General features: G+C 55.9%; 3 protein-coding genes across 13 annotated transcripts; 2 read left to right on the top strand and 1 right to left on the bottom strand.

Annotated features, from left to right (window-relative positions):
* Positions 1–26: 26 nt before the first annotated feature.
* AUP1 (AUP1 lipid droplet regulating VLDL assembly factor) lies at positions 27–3203 on the top strand. Of its 5 annotated transcripts, XM_045079065.1 has the most exons (12): positions 116–296; positions 377–514; positions 594–744; positions 945–1129; positions 1373–1445; positions 1541–1614; positions 1861–1927; positions 2029–2131; positions 2264–2383; positions 2499–2614; positions 2798–2916; positions 3026–3203. In XM_045079065.1, the coding sequence occupies exons 1-12, from the start codon at positions 247–249 to the stop codon at positions 3060–3062; spliced, it is 1233 nt and encodes a 410-aa protein (XP_044935000.1). In that variant the 5' UTR covers positions 116–246; the 3' UTR covers positions 3063–3203. The 5 variants fall into 5 exon arrangements, with proteins under 5 accessions (XP_012906643.1, XP_044935002.1, XP_012906642.1 ...); XM_013051189.2 differs by having other exon boundaries at positions 27–296; positions 377–744; XM_013051188.2 differs by lacking the exon at positions 3026–3203 and having other exon boundaries at positions 113–296; positions 2736–2876.
* A 138-nt stretch (positions 3204–3341) lies between these two features.
* On the top strand, positions 3342–10462 carry DQX1 (DEAQ-box RNA dependent ATPase 1). 7 transcript variants are annotated; one of them, XM_045079056.1, is made up of 11 exons: positions 3342–3717; positions 4075–4330; positions 4558–4751; positions 5118–5502; positions 5819–6052; positions 6143–6503; positions 6586–6777; positions 8775–8894; positions 9063–9253; positions 9591–9781; positions 10003–10462. In XM_045079056.1, exons 2-11 carry the CDS (start codon positions 4094–4096, stop codon positions 10157–10159), a joined length of 2262 nt encoding a protein of 753 aa, XP_044934991.1. In that variant the 5' UTR covers positions 3342–3717; positions 4075–4093; the 3' UTR covers positions 10160–10462. The 7 variants fall into 7 exon arrangements, with proteins under 7 accessions (XP_044934991.1, XP_044934990.1, XP_044934992.1 ...); XM_045079055.1 differs by having other exon boundaries at positions 3342–4000; XM_045079057.1 differs by having other exon boundaries at positions 3342–4330; positions 6158–6242; positions 6345–6503.
* Positions 10463–11812: 1350 nt separating this feature from the next.
* Positions 11813–14001, bottom strand: TLX2 (T cell leukemia homeobox 2). The gene is made up of 3 exons (XM_004742256.3): positions 13215–14001; positions 12584–12821; positions 11813–12357 (listed from the first exon to the last, which is right to left on the bottom strand). Exons 1-3 carry the CDS (start codon positions 13612–13614, stop codon positions 12141–12143), a joined length of 855 nt encoding a protein of 284 aa, XP_004742313.1. The 5' UTR covers positions 13615–14001; the 3' UTR covers positions 11813–12140.
* Between the last annotated feature and the right edge of the window lie 1637 nt (positions 14002–15638).

Genomic DNA, 15638 nt, shown 5'->3' with positions numbered 1-15638 from the left:
CCAGGAGGCCGACTCCGCCCCGCCGCGCGAATGCCGGGAATTGTGGTCCCCGCGGGACACGAGTTATGAGGTGGCCCAAGGGCCCGCGAGGCATGCTGGGACCGCTAACCCTTCCGGGGCGCCTCCAGACTTCGGGTGCCGGCACCCTGGGCGGATGCCCGAAGACTCCGCCTTCCCAGGAGCCCCTGCGGCGGGGCGCGAAGATGGCGGCGGCGGCGGCGGCCGGACGGTCCTAAGGCAGCAGCTATGGATCCTTCCCACGCGCTGGGGCCGGAGCGGCTCTTTGACTCGCACCGGTAAGAGCCCTGGCGGAAAGAGGCCGGCTCCCGCGTCCGCTCGGCCTTCGGCGCCCGATCACCTCGCCTTTCGCCCCCAGGCTCCCGGGTGACGGCTTCCTGCTCCTCGCGCTGCTGCTCTACGCTCCAGTCGGATTCTGCCTCCTCGTCTTGCGCCTCTTTCTTGGGATCCACGTCTTCCTGGTCAGCTGCGCTCTGCCAGACAGTGTCCTTCGTAGGTAAGGACCCCGGGGTTTCGGGAGTGTCTGGGCTGGGCCCGGCCCGAGGCCGTCAAATCACCACTGCCTGCTTCCCAAGGTTCGTGGTGCGGACCATGTGTGCGGTGCTGGGGCTCGTGGCCCGGCAGGAGGACTCCGGACTCCGGGATCACCGCGTCAGGGTCCTCATTTCCAACCATGTGACGCCTTTCGACCATAACATAGTCAACTTGCTCACCAGCTGTAGCACCGTGAGTGGGGGCGAAGCCGAGAGCTCCACGGGGCGGTTCCCTGGGACCCAGCCTGAGGCTCCCCTTTGCCCGCCGCGTTTCCCTTGGGGACCACAAAATACTGAGTCTTAACCCTGATTCCACTTCTCTACCCCCACATGTCAGTTTATTTTCTCACTTCCCAATGTTTTTTTCTTGCCTTCTCTCTTGTCAATTCCCAGCCTCTACTCAATAGTCCCCCAAGTTTTGTGTGCTGGTCTCGAGGCTTCATGGAGATGGATGGGCGGGGGGAGTTGGTGGAGTCACTCAAGAGATTCTGTGCTTCCACGAGGGTTCCCCCCACCCCTCTGCTGCTGTTCCCTGAGGAAGAGGCCACCAATGGCCGGGAGGGGCTCCTGCGCTTCAGGTGGGTGAGCACAGGTATCGGTCTCCAGCTGGGTAGGTGGTGAAGCTTGGGGGTCCTTGAGTTTTCACAATTTTCAGCCCTACCTCTTCCCTCTTAGTTGATTTCTGTTCGCTTTTAGTTTTTCCCCGCTTGTACCTCTTTATTCCTCATTTATCTACTCGTACAGTTTGACAGTTTTCTGTTCTGAGTCAGGTGCTGACCGGCTGGCTGGAATCCCATCCTATTCTCTCTTCCATCTTCCAGTTCCTGGCCATTTTCTATTCAGGATGTGGTACAACCTCTTACCCTGCGAGTCCAGAGACCCCTAGTCTCTGTGGTGAGTGTGTGTTGGACAGGAAATCTCTGGGGCTTGGAGGGTAAGTTTCCCACTCCTGGCCCAGGCTTAGACCGCACTTCATACCCTCCCTTCAGACGGTGTCCGATGCCTCCTGGGTCTCAGAACTGCTGTGGTCACTTTTCGTTCCTTTCACGGTGTATCAAGTAAGGTATTAACTGTCTTCACTTTTTGGTGGCTGGGAGAAGCTCACCTCAAGGTCAGGGAGGTTTGCAGATCTTAGTTTCAAGGTTCTATCACAGAGGCAATACAAAGCGTGTATTGTTTTCCCACTCTGATTACAACTGTTACATGAGAAGAAGTATCAAAGTGGGGAGAGGGTGACAGCCTCTACCCCAGGCATGCACAACATGGTCCTGGTTTGTTTTGTCTTTTTTGTTGTTGTTGTTTTTTGCAGGTGGCTCCCTCCTGTTCATCGCCAGCTGGGGGAGGGGAATGAGGAGTTTGCCCTCCGTGTACAACAGGTGGTAGGGTACACAGGCAGGGTGGAGGTGGGGTTTTTCTTTAAGAGTAGGGGGAAGAAGTCTTGAGACCTTGACAGTTCCAACCTTCCAATTCTCCCTAGCTGGTGGCCAAAGAATTGGGCCAGACAGGGACACGACTCACTCCAGCAGACAAAGCAGAGCACATGAAACGACAAAGACACCCCAGATTGCGCCCTCAGTCAGGTGTGTAGTCTCTGAACACAAAGTTGTTTGGGTTTTCTCAGCCTGTTGTGATTCCCTTCCTGTTCCTGTGCTAGTTAGTCTCACCTTTCTCCCAGTTCTCCACTCACCATGTTTCGGATTTCTTTTTTGCAGCCCAGTCTTCTTTCCCTCCCTCCCCTGGCCCTTCTCCTGATGTGCAGCTGGCAACTCTGGCTCAGAGAGTCAAGGAGGTTTTACCCCATGTGCCACTGGGCGTCATCCAGAGAGACCTGGGTATGGGAAAGGGTAGCCTCACACAGGAGACAGATGCAGAGAGGAAAAGTGGGTGGTGAGGGGAGAAGGTGAGCAGGAAAACAGACTCCCTTCTTCTCTCTTCCCTTCTCCCCAGCCAGAACTGGCTGTGTAGACTTGACCATCACTAATCTGCTTGAGGGAGCTGTAGCGTTCATGCCTGAAGATATCACTGAAGGGACCCAGTCCCTTCCCACAGCCTCCGCCCCCAAGGTGAGACCCAGGAAATGGTTAGGTCCAGGACTAGGGCTGGGATGGGCAGTCTACGTACTCCCTATCCTTGATGTCTCTTTTGATCCTGAGACCCTAGCACAGTGCCTCTCTTGCAAAGTAGGCGTTCGATGCGTGTTTAATGATGATGACTTCGCAAGCCCTCTGACATTGTGATCACCTCAGTTCCCCAGCTCTGGCCCGGTGACCCCTCAGCCCACAGCCCTCACATTTGCCAAGTCCTCCTGGGCCCGGCAGGAGAGCCTACAGGAGCGCAAGCAGGCACTCTATGAATATGCGAGAAGGTGAGGGGCTTAGAGGACAGTGGGTAGGAAGGGGCAGGCTGGAGAAGAGAGCTAATCATAGGGCTAATGTGGCAAAGCCCACACAATGTCTTCTTCCTATGTCTCGCAGGAGATTCACAGAGAGACAGGCCCAGGAGGCTGACTGAGCACAGGATGGCACCCAGAGCCGCAGGACGGAGACTGGGGGCAGCCCTCACCCAACTTACAACTGGCTGGAAGGGTGGGTGGTAAAAAGGGAGGGATGGGGCTCCCCGCAAAATCACATTAAATTCAGGGTTTTCACTCAAGTCTCTGTTGCCTCTCTGGGGCTCAAAAGCCCACTGAGCAGGTTCCTTTCCCCCTGGTTGGCGGGGAACAGCGGTGAGAGCCCCTTTGTGGGTTTGTGAGAAGTGGTTGAAATCACCCCTTCGTGTCAAGACATGAGTGATACTGTGGAAGTGTAACTGAACTGAAGACCAGCAGCAGCTGGACCCTAGCATGAGTGTTCAGTCCAGTTTTGTGAAGACACAGCTGCAAAACTACACGTCCCAAGATGCCTTTCACAAACACACACAATGTACACTATAGCATACACATGCTGGGCGTGGGATCTGGAACCTGTTTTCCATAGGCTTCTGACATTAAATAAGGTGGAGCAAATGGCCACACCCCAAAACCAGGCTTAAGGATTCCTATTTAAGCCAAGCCCCAGGGCGAAGCCGGAATTTACCTTTGTACTTCACTCGGGTCTGTGTTGGTGGTGACTGGCTGGGTGGGTCTGGACCTGGCTGCCGTTGTGACACGTCTCAGAGCTGCAAGCAGGTTTGAATCCAGGATCCTTGTGGCCCTGCTCCCTGGTTCCTACCCTCTCCCTTCTCCTATTCTTTATCTCTTTAGGCTTTTTCCCTCAGGACCTCTCACAGGTTACCCTAATTCCTGCTGCCCTGGAGGCCCCCTGTGTTAGTCACAGGATTTTTACTACCTAACAGGTTAATAGTCCACTTCTGATCATCCCTCACTTTCAGACTCAAGGCTCCACTGTTTCCTGGCAGGCAAGAAATGCTGGGAAGGATGGACCCCAGCGCATTACCACCTGAGGGTACAGGTTAGAGATCAAGGGTGGGAAATTGGTGTCAGTCATCTAATGCAAGGCCTTAATCACTGCCCTGCCTTCTGTAGGTACTACCAGTCAGCTACCATGGCCTCTCAGCGTCTTGGGCTGGCAGAAGAGTCTGGCCCAAATCCCGGGGAGTCTGAATTGGCTGTGAACCCCTTTGACGGGCTCCCATTTTCTTCCCGCTACTACGAGCTGCTTGAGCAGCGCCGAGCCTTACCCATCTGGGCTTCTCGCTTTATCTTCTTGGAGCAGTTGGAGAGTAGCCCCGGTGGAGTGGTGCTGGTGTCTGGAGAGCCTGGCTCTGGCAAGAGCACCCAGGTGGGGGGAGATTCTGGGAGTAGACAAAGGGAGGGACTAGAGAACTGGTCCTTCCCCTAGCAAGGTGGGGATTGGGCTGCTTGGAGTTCCAGGGGAGTGGTCAAAGCCCAGGGGGCTGTTGAAGGACCACAGGACTCCCCAAATGAGAATGGCCATAGGTCCCCCTGTACTTCTGACTGAAGTCCAGCATCTCCCTGACTGCTTGTCCTTTCCTGTTCCTACCCCAGATCCCTCAGTGGTGTGCAGAGTTTGCACTGGCCAGGGGGTTCCAGGAAGGCCGAGTGACTGTCACTCAGCCCCACCCTCTGGCAGCCCTGAGCCTGGCCATGCGGGTTGCCGATGAGATGGACCTAACCCTGGGTCATGAGGTTGGATACAGCATTCCCCAAGAGGACTGCACGGGGCCAGACACCCTGCTCAGGTGAGGCCTCTTGGCAGGCCTGACCCAAATCTGATTTTCCTCACACAGTAGAAACAAGCCCAGACCTCTGACACCTCATTCAGTGCTCCCTCAGCCCATGTTACCCTTTAGATCATGCACAATACAATGCTGAATTAAGCCCTTAACCCCAGTCGGGGGCCCTCACCTGCCCAACTGGAGTACAGCTTTTGAAAAAGGCATCATCAGTGAGGTCGGGGGTCTCAATACAGGTTCACAAGTTCTTTTTTTCTGACCTTGCTATCAAAATCTACGCCCCCTCCGCCCCCCCGGGGCAGATATTCCCCTGGGCTTCTGAAGCTGTTCGGTGTCCACCCTGACTCCTCTGCCTACTGCCAATGTCAACAGGTTCTGCTGGGACGGGCTGCTTCTGCAGGAGGTAGCCTCAACCCGGGGCACAGGAGCGTGGGGCGTGCTGGTGCTGGATGAGGCCCAGGAGCGGTCAGTGGCCTCGGACTTGCTCCAGGGGCTGCTGCAAAATGCCAGGCTGGGAAACCTTCCAGGGGACTCGAGAGTGGTTGTGGTTACTGACCCTGCCCTTGAACCCAAGCTCCAAGCCTTCTGGGGCAACCCTCCTACTGTGCATGTACCCAGACGGCCTGGCACGTGTCCCACACCTGTATACAGGGACACTGTCCCTACTGATCGAGTGGAAGCTGCCTGCCAAGCTGTGATTGAATTGTGTACGAAGGAGGCTCCAGGAGATGTGCTGGTGTACCTACCCAGTGAGGAGGTAAAAATGGGCTGCAGAAGGAGGTCCTCACATTTGCTGCCTTCCTTTCCTGGGGGAGTTGGAGCAATGCTTATTAGGAACACTGAAGTTGTAGTATTTACTATGTTGGAGTCCTTAGGAAAAACTGAAGGATTTGGCGGTAAGGAGGTCTACCACCCATCTAACACAGAGACTATGGCTCAGTGAATTCCTAAAATTTTGACAACTTTATGTGCATTTTTCCAGAATGAAAAGCCATAGCTTTCATTGTTTTTTTTCAAAGGGGTTTGTCACCTAAAAGGTGAGAACTGCCTTAATGCCCCACCCCTCCCTTCAGGAAATTTTGCTGTGCTGTGAATCCTTGTCCAGGGAGGTGGGGCCCTTGGCTCTCAGGGGGCCTCCACCACGAGTGCTGCCCCTTCACCCCGGATGTGGCCCAGCCGTTCAGGCTGCATACGAGGACACAGACTTGGGTGCCCGAAAAGTCGTGGTCACTCACTGGCTGGCTGACTTCTCCTTCTCCCTCCCTTCCATCCGACATGTCATTGACTCAGGACTGGAGCTCCGAAGTGTGAGTGAGAGAGATGAGGGGATGTGGGGGCTGAGGATAGAAGTGGCCCACTCTGATCTGTCTTGGCCTTGGTTGGGGGGGCGGTGACAGGTGTACAATCCTCAGATTCGAGCAGAATCCCAAGTGTTGAGACCAATCAGCAAGTGTCAGGCAGAGGCAAGAAGACTGCGGGCAAAAGGGGTCCCACCAGGTAAGAGCCTTTGCCCTACTGAGATCAAACATGAAAAGAATCCCCACACGCAAACCCAAGAAACCTGCAGTGGCCTTCTTTCCCAGGTCTTTCTCCCCTCAGGGTCCTGCCTCTGCCTGTACCCTAAGTCCTTCCTAGAACTAGAGGCGCCTCTGCTGCCCACAGCTAGGATATGTGAGGTGAATCTGAGCCCCGTGGTGTTACTTCTAAAGAGGAGACAGATTGCAGAGCCTGGGGAGTGTCACTTCCTGGACCAGCCTGGTGAGCACCCACCCCCCAGGTCCTGCTGTCTGACCTCCAGGCTCCAATACTCACTGCCCGCTCAGCCCTCTTTCCTTACCAGCTCCAGAAGCCCTGATGCAGGCCCTGGAAGATCTGGACTACCTGGCAGCCCTGGATGATGATGGGAACCTGTCAGACCTGGGAGTCATCCTGTCAGAGTTCCCACTGCCCCCGGAGCTGGCCAAAGCCCTGCTGGCCTCTTGCGAGTTTAACTGTGTAGACGAGATGCTCACCCTCGCTGCCATGCTCACTGGTATGAATCACTTCTCTAACTCCTGCCGCCACTTCAGCCCTTCTCAGCCCTTTCTGGTGTTCTGGCCCCAAATGGCAGCTCTTGCCCCTCTGCTTCCCTTGCAGTGCCCACAAAACCAGCCCTAACCATTTAGCCCTCTCCCATGTCCTTAGCCTCCTCCCAACGCTGGTTCTTGCCCCCAAGGTGCGTTAATCTCTCCTGTTATTACTAGACCTCCACACTCCTCTCCCTCCACCCTCTACTCCCCTGCAACTATACAGAATCATCTCTACCCCAGGCCCCGGGGTGTCCCCGCCCACTGCATCACAGCCTTCGGCATGCAGCACTGACAAATCTCACAGCTCAGCCAGGATGTCCCCCACCCCACGGAGGCTGAACCCCCTGAATACTTCTGAGTCCTTATTCCTTATGACCTTCTAACACTTGAAAATGCCAACCACTCCTGCCTTGAAACTACCCCCTCAGCACCTAGGTGGCTCGATGCTAAGCATCTGCCTTTGTCTCAGGTCATGAGCCTGGGGTCCTGGGATCGAGCCCCCGCATCAGACTCCCTGCTCAGCGGGAAGTCTGTTTCTCCCTCTCCCACTCCCCCAGTTTGTGTTCCCTCTCTCGATGTCTCTGTCAAATAAATAAATAAAATCTTAAAAAGAAAGAAGGGAGGGAGGGAGGGAGGAACGAACGAACGAACAAAGGAACTGCTGCTTCCCTAAACCTCTGTGACTCGCTCCACCAGGTTTTAATCCTGCTTCTCTGGCTGTCCAGCAGTTCCCTTCCTCTCTTCCCTGGCTCTTTGTCCTCTGCTCCTCCGCTGTAAATCGGGCCTCAGAGTTCCATCCTTGCACCTTTTGCCTTCTCATTCCTTGAGCTCTCTGAGCAAGTTCGTGCACAGCCATCTTTACACCTAAAATGTCCAATCCTTCTACCTCCCTGCCAGTACCATTTTTCTGAATCTTGGGTTTATATATCCCATGCCTAATGGACATTTCTATCAGAACTGGCCACAGTGCCCCAGCCAGGAACCGAAGTCAAGCACTTGCTTAAACTGTTTGCTCTCCACCACCACCAAATCATGCCATCCTCTCTGCAGCTCCACTACCATTATCCTAGACTAATCTTTCCCCAGGTTCTTTCATTTTTATCTCCGAAATGTTTTTAAAATTCATCTATTTGTCTCAACACTTACTAGCAATGCCAGTGTTAGATCCTCACCACCACTCAGCATGGATCCCTTTAGCCTCCTATGTTTTCAAGTAAACTTTAAACACTTGGAATCTTTTCCCTCAAAACTCTTTTCAACAGCTATTCTCTATATTCTGGACAGAGTAAAACTCATTGGCACAGCACATCCAGCCTCTCGTGACCTGGCCCATACCTGCCTCTCCAGCTTTCTCTCCTGCCAGTCTGCCTCACATGCCATTCCCCCTAACCATACTAGGTGCATGCAGGTCTCCAACAGGCCATACTACTAATTTCTGTGCCTTGCCATGTGCACAGCTCAGATTCTCTCTGCCCCTTCTCTATTGAGCTAATTCCTAACAAAACTTCAAATATTGGGATGCCTGGGTGGCTCAGTTGGCTAAGCATCTGCCCTCCGCTCAAGTCATGATCTTAGGATCCTGGTTTCAAGTCCCACACTAGGCTCCTTGCTCAGCGGGGAGCCTGCTTCTCCCTCTGCTGGCTACTCCCCCTGCTTGTGCACTCTCTCTTTCTCTGACAAATAAACAAAATCTTAAAAAAAAAAAAAAGAACTTCAAATATTGGCCCACACATCTGTTGTGCTGATCAGGTTTGCTTATCTCTCTCACCAGACCCTAAGTTATTTGGGGCAGAGATTGTCTTTCATTTATTTATCCTCAATGTCCAATAAAGTGCAGAGCACCTAGAAAGTTGTCAATATCTTGAATAAACTTCCCAAAGTGACACTTGCTACCTTTTCACCCTTCTGTACTGCTGTCCTTTCTCATTCCCCAAAACGACCTTCCTCTCCTCTTCTCCAGCTGCTCCTGGGTTCACCCATCCTCCACTCTCTGCAGAAGAAGCTGCCTTACGTCGGGCCCTGGAACATACAGATGGTGATCACAGTTCTCTGATCCAGGTGTACGAAGCCTTTATACAGAGTGAGTAGCCCACTCTGCATCTTCTTTAAAAATGCCAGATTTTCCAAAGAGGGGAAATGGTGTGCAACCAGCTGGCAAATCTCCATGCCCAGGAGGAGGCCCTTCAGCCAAGAGCTGGGTTCTCTTGGGGGACTCTTTGCAGCTGTAGCTGTTCCCTTCCTTTTGTAGGTGGAGCAGACAAGGCTTGGTGCCAGGCTCGGGGGCTAAACTGGGCAGCATTGTGCCAAGCCCAGAAACTTCGAGGTGACCTCCTAGAACTCATGCAACAAATTGAACTTCCACTGTCCCAGCCAGCCTTTGGCTCTGAGCAGAATCGCACAGACCTTCAGAAAGCACTGCTGTCGGGATACTTCCTTAAGGTTAGGGGAAAGAGTTGGGGCAAAGGTCATAAAAGGAGGAGAAAGTAGGGGGACCAAAAATTGATATGCCACATCTGAAACAGGGGTCTGGGTGACCGTTCAAAAGATTTTTTAGAACCAGGAGAAACTTTTTCTTTGAGGTGTTGGGGTATAGGGGCCTATGGGAAATGCCATATGGCAGGGACTCTAACACCTAGAGATGGTGCTTTACTTTTAATACTCTCACTGCCCTTCCTAATTCTTTCTCAGTCTCCCCCCCCCCCCACCGCTTTTCTTTTTTCTACTGCCTTCCTCTTCTCCCTCACTTACTCCTCCACTGTCTTTGCTTTTCAATGAGGTGGCTCGAGACACAGATGGGACTGGAAATTATCTGCTCCTGACCCATAAGCACGTGGCCCAGCTCTCTCCATACTGCTGCTACCGAAGCCGCAGGTCTCCAACCAGACCCCCGCCATGGGTTCTTTACCACACTTTCTCCATTTCCAAAGACAACTGCCTTTCCATTGTTTCTGAGATTCAACCACAGATGTGAGTTCCCTGATGCCCCTCTTACATTGCCTATTCCTCTTCTTGGGGCCAAAATTATGACTGGGGAGTTAGAGAGCCTTAAGAAGAAGAGGATATCTTAGTAGTCTGCAGTGACATATGATTCAAGGGCACAGAGTTTGTGGAAGGAATGGGAAGAAGTTTAAGAATCTGCATTATAAGAGAGGGTACAGAAATCATCTAATTGTGACTCTCTCTGTCAGGCTGGTAGAGTTGGCCCCTCCATACTTCCTGAGTAACTTGCCTCCCAGCGAGAGCAGAGACCTCTTGAATCAGCTGAGAGAAGGAATGGCAGATTCTTCAGTAGAGAGTGAATCCTCCTCCACCCGAGAGTTTGGCGATGCCTGTGTCCTGCAATGACCTGCCTAAGGAGTGGAACTGAGCTCATCTGAAGGCATTAGATCCTCTCTCAGGCTAGCACTGAGGTAGCCAACCAAAGGTTAGGGTCAAATGTAAATCCTAGAACCCGAGTCTCAAGAAATGGTGGACTGAGAATAGAGGAGACTGGGTAAGCCACAGTATACATATGGTTGGACCCTTTCCTTAGCATTCTTCTATTTATTGGAGAATGACTGATGTACCCCCCAAACCCCCAACTTATGCCAAACCCACCTTTGTGTACTTCATTTTGATCTATAAAAGTTCTTTCTCTGTGGTGCCAAATTTTAGTTTGATTCTGCAGCAGCACATACAGGATCCATGAGTTAGAGATGACACAGTATCATCCAACTCCTCCAGCAACATCTTCTTGCCTGGCCCCACCTGTGGGCAACCCTTTGCGGTATAAATGACCTGGCTGTCACTAACCCAGAAAATGTGTAGTTTGAGTACAGATGGTCTCACCCTTCCCCAAGCTTACTTGCCTTTATCTTGCTCCCACCTACCGGGGAGGAAGAATGAGAGTGCCATAAGAAATCAGACAAAATCTTCCCTGTTTTCCACATACAACTTAGATCCAGCTCCTTCTTAAACCTTAAGGCTATTGAAGCCATCCCCCAACTTTCAATTTTCCACCAACAAGCTTCCCAGCAGCCCCTAGCCCACCAGCATGCTGAAGCTTTTCTAACAACTTCAGAGACATCATGCTTTCCTTTTCCCCCAGCTGAGTACTCCTTTCCCTTTTCTTCATTTAAATCATTAATTTTTATATTTTCCATCATCTTGTACATTTTACATGTGTTTGTAGAAATTGGTGGAAAGAAAGATTTAATTCTCAGAACTCCTCAGAGTGTCTTCCCTTGGAGAGTCTATCTGTTCTCATCATTCCATCTATCTCCATATCCATCCTATGTGGATGTCACCCAACCTGCCCCAAAAGCACTTTTCCAGAATGTATTCTTTTTAGGTCTGGCGTTCAGTTTTGCCTGTAGTTATCTTGCTCTAACATTTCAATTTCCCCTTCATTATCCACAACACCATCTCTCTCCCCAGCCTCTACATCTCCAACCATGGAATTATCTTTGCTTCTTCTTGGATAGTCCTAGTTTTTTGCCAAAATCTGCTCACCCTAACTCCACGGGGTCCATTAATTTTATCCACTGCCTCCCCGTTTCCCCGTCTGTCCCCACGGGAGACTAGAGCTGTATTAGTGTTCCCAGATTCTCTGCTTCGTAGGGTGTATTAGTATCCGTCTTGCCTGCCACCCAGGCATGTTGTGAGGCTCAAGGAGGAGGGGAGTCAGCAGGTTGAACACACACAACATGAGGTTCAAAGTCAGAAAGTTATCCTTAGCGATTATTTTACAGTTGAAGAATGAGATGCCCCGTGTGGATAACCCTCTGGTTCCTGTCACAGTCAGACCCTTGCCCTCTAGCTCCTCTTCCATGATTCCGCTGTCACTGTTGTCCTTCCTTCGCACCTTTGAAGGAAGGTGCCCTTTGAAGGGACGCTGCTGCCGTCCCTTCCCAGCACCACGGTTAGGCTCCTCTGTGGGTCCAGAACCCCAGCTTGAACCCACCCTCCGAAGAATCCAAAGTCCTCGGGAGAGCAGCTCCCATTGGCCAGTCCGCCCCCTCCCCTCACCTCATTGGCTACCATACCGCAAGTCCCGCCTTCTGGGCTCCTCGGGTTCCATCTGCCTTGCGACCGCAGTTAAGTGGGAAATGGCGGGAAAGGCCACGACTAAACGCGCGGCACAACCTCGAAACGCAAGCCTGGGAGCCCGCGGCGGCCGTGGAGCCCTCGATGACAGCCTCAAAGCCAGCTCCTCCTCACCAGCTCCGCTACCACGGAACCACGGCACCACGGCGTGGTCAGCCGCGGGCTCCATGGTCCTGGGCCGGGCACTCCGCGCGGCGCCTCTGTCCGTTAGAGAGCTCTCGGCCGCTCGGGCAGGCGTCGCTCACACCACCGAGGCGAGCCCGGACACGGAAGCCACCTTGTTGTCCTCGGCCCAGGGCTGCAGGTTCTGCAGCGCGAAGAGCGACGAGTTGTGCAGGCAGAGTGGGTCCGGGGGCAGCGGCGGCCGCAGAGGCCGCGGTAGGGCATCCTGTTGTAGGTGCAGGAGCAGCCGGCCGGCGCGGTGCCGCTCCGCCTCGCGCTCCTCCGCCGTCTGGCGCCTAGGCGAGCGGAACCGCGGGGTCAGCTAGGCCGGCCCTGGCCGACCCCGCGCCCACCCCGCGCCCACCCCGCGCCCACCCCGCGCCCACCCCGCGCCCACCCCGCGCCTCGTCACCGGCCGGGCCGGCGGTTCCAACCCAGCCCCGCGCCGTGCCGTGCCGTGCCGTGCCGTGCCGTGCCACCACTTGACGCCTCCCGCGAGCCCTCGCTCGCCCCAAGCCTTACCGCCACTTGGTGCGCCGGTTCTGGAACCAAGTCTTGACCTGTGCGTCGGTCATGCGCAGGGCCTTAGCCAGCGCTGCCCTCTCCGCCGAGGCCAAGTACTTCTGGCGCAGGAAGCGCCGCTCCAGCTCCAGCACCTGCGAGCGGGAGAAGGACGTGCGCGGCTTCTTCCGCTTCGGGGGGGTCCGGTTTTGGTAGGGGTGACCTATGCGCCGCGTCCCAGAGAAGGGCGAGAGTGCAGCTACGGGGAGGAAGGAGAAACAGGGCAGGGTTTTCAGGGCGGCCCTTCTAGGTGTCCGAAGCCGGGTGCCATCCCAGCAAAGGCCTCCAGACAAGAAAGGGCCTCGGAAGAAATGGCCCTCCCCCTTGGGTGAGGAAGGGACAGCCCCCGGAACTTCACCCTGCCCTACCCGCAGTGTGGACTGTGGGCTGCAAAGGAGGGCGCGGACATCGACGGCAGCTCCCTCCCCATTGCCTCTCTGAGCATCAGGACCAAGAGAAACATGTTGGGGGAGGATCCCCTGGGACGATCCGGGCGGGGAGCGTACGGGGAACTTGAGTCGGAGCAGAAGGATCAAAGATGAGGAAAAGGGGTCAATGTGGGGCTGGACGCTGGAGGGTCGGGCAATCTCACCCGTGAGCCGGTCCTTGGCAAAGCGGCGGCCGCTGTCCATCCAAGGGAAGGTGAGTCCGGCTAGGCCCCCGGCTCCGCCCAAGCCCGAGGGTCCAGGCACTGCTGGCGCGCTTCCCGCGGGCGGAGGCACTGGCATTGGACGGTGCGCCGGGACACGGATCACGCCGCCTGGGCCCATGCCTGAGCTGCCAGGTAGCGGGGCCAGCGAACCCGCGGGACCGTAGCTTGAGGTTGCGTGAAATCCACCCGAGAACGGTGCACTCTCCCCATGGCCCTGGCCGGCGCGACCGGGGCCTAGGCCGCTCCCGGGGGGTTCCGGGCAGCTCAGGATCTGATCGATGCCAAAGCTGATTGGCTCGTGGTGCGGGAGGTTGTGCGAGGCCAGGACCGCCGGCTCCATGGGTCCGGGTCAAGGAGGACCACAGGAGTTTTGGCGGTGGGGGAGGTTGCCCCAGGCAACTCTGGGAACCCAGTAGCGGAGCGCTCCGGGCGGCAGCCTCAGGGGCCCGCGGGGCTGGCCGCTGCGGGTCTCCGGGGCCCCCGGGACAGCTTCATCCCTGTGCACGGGGAGTAGCCGCGCCCGTGCCGGCCTCTGCCGGGCGTCGGCGCAGGGACTCGCATCCCGGGGAAGCGCGACCGGCGGGGGCCCCAGGAGGGCCTTGCTGTCCCTGAGGCGCAGATGGACGCTGGGCTGCCAGGGCCTCTGCCCGAGTCCGGGGTGGAGAGGGTTGGCCGGCTGGGGATGGGGCAGTGACTGACAGATCAGCACTGGGTGGGTAGTGGGGGCTGGGGGTAGGGCAGGGGCGGGGCCGTACCCGTTAAAGGGAAAGAGACGCCTGTTTGAGCCAAACGCCGGGACGACTGGCGGGCGGGGATGGTGGGGATAAGGGGGGAGGTGGCAAGGGTGTTAGGAACCAGGCTCAGCACGGGAGGGGCCGGAGCAAGGGCTACTGCGCGCTGAGTCAGGCGAGATGCACACAGCAACTCCATCCTCGCCGGCCTCCGCCTTTGGGCTTCCTCGGCCTCACCGGCTTCCTCGCAGGTGTCTTCTCCCACAGCCCCCAATTTTCGCCTCGCGATGGGTCCTGCTTGCCGACTCCCAGATTCGTTGTGGCCCCCGCCTAAGTGCCCTCGAAGACCAAATCTCGTTGTGGCTTCCTGGCTGTGATGGGAAGCGGTTGGGAACGGCGCCGGCGATTTGGAGGCTCGGGAAGAGGACAGGTGTGGGAAGGGGGTGGCGGAGCGCGTCTGGTGGGCTAGGGCGGGGAGCAACCACTCCAGGCCAGCCACCCTGGCGCACCTCCCGGCCTCTGCCGTAGGGGCCCTACCTTCTTCCCCGAACCCCAATAACCAGTGCCCTGTGTTTCTTAGAATTTCGATTTTCTGAAATCGGTGTAAAGCTACCATTGGCTCAACCCAGGCTAAGTCAGGCGGATGAGAGCCTGGGGGTGGCGTTCCGCTCCCCACAAGGGACCACCAACGAGGGACTCTGCCGCTCCATTCTGCGCCTAGGAAGTCAATTCTCAAACACTTCCCCCTCAAAGGCGAGAGGACAAAATCGCTACAGGCGACACGTGGGTCCTCACTGAAGCCTTCGGCGGGTCTCAGCCGCGTCATTTTCCACAGGCCCTTCACCCACCCAACTCCAGAAACTGTGCCTGGAGTGTGTCAGGGATGGGAGGTGGGGAAAGACTGAAGGCGTTCCGTGACCTTGTGACCTCTGGCTGGGGACCCAGGAGCTGGGAGTGTGTGAACTCTGCGTCCTTCCCGGGATGGGACCCGGGCCCGGCGGGCCCCTGCGCTTTAGACCCGCCCCCGCCGCCGCCCGGCCCGGTGCAGGCCGCCATAATCGGGTTAGCTGGGTCGGAATTACATTACCTTCCCCGGCCCGCCCCGGCCCCGGGGGGGGCCCTGGCGCCTCCGAGCCGGTGAGACTGGGCGCAGGGAGGGGGGTTGTTCCTACCATTCCGAGACGGTGGGCACGGATGAGCCGCTCGGCCTGCCTTGGACACGTGGTGGCCAAAGGACCCCACCCTGCTGTGTCAGCCCTAGCCCCTAGCCCCCACCCCACTCTGGTGCTCAGCTCTAGTCGTCTTGTTACCCGTGTAAGCCGAAATGCCTTCCAAGTCTAGTAGATGGGTCTCCCTCGGTGCACGGATCTTCCAGTTGATTCTCCAGGATCTCCTGGGAAAGACTGCCCCTCCTTTCTCACCAGCAGATGGGCTGCAGCCCTGCGCCTGAGGCAGGGTGAGGGGGTCTTTTCTCTCCGGGGAACTGCGAGTGGTATTTGGGCATCTGGGCAGGAAGATAAAAAACGAAGGGAATGGACTCTCCCCACTAAAGCCACCACCCCCTCCTTCAAAGTTCTCAGAAGCCTCAGTCTGAAGAGGGTGAACCATGGAAGAGGGAGGCAGTCAGCATCAG

The sequence above is a fragment of the Mustela putorius genome, unplaced genomic scaffold (genome assembly GCF_011764305.1).
Source record: "Mustela putorius furo isolate JIRA1106 unplaced genomic scaffold, ASM1176430v1.1 tig00000281_pilon_pilon_pilon, whole genome shotgun sequence".
Taxonomy (NCBI): domain Eukaryota; kingdom Metazoa; phylum Chordata; class Mammalia; order Carnivora; family Mustelidae; genus Mustela; species Mustela putorius.
This window is presented reverse-complemented; position numbering and strand designations above follow the sequence as displayed.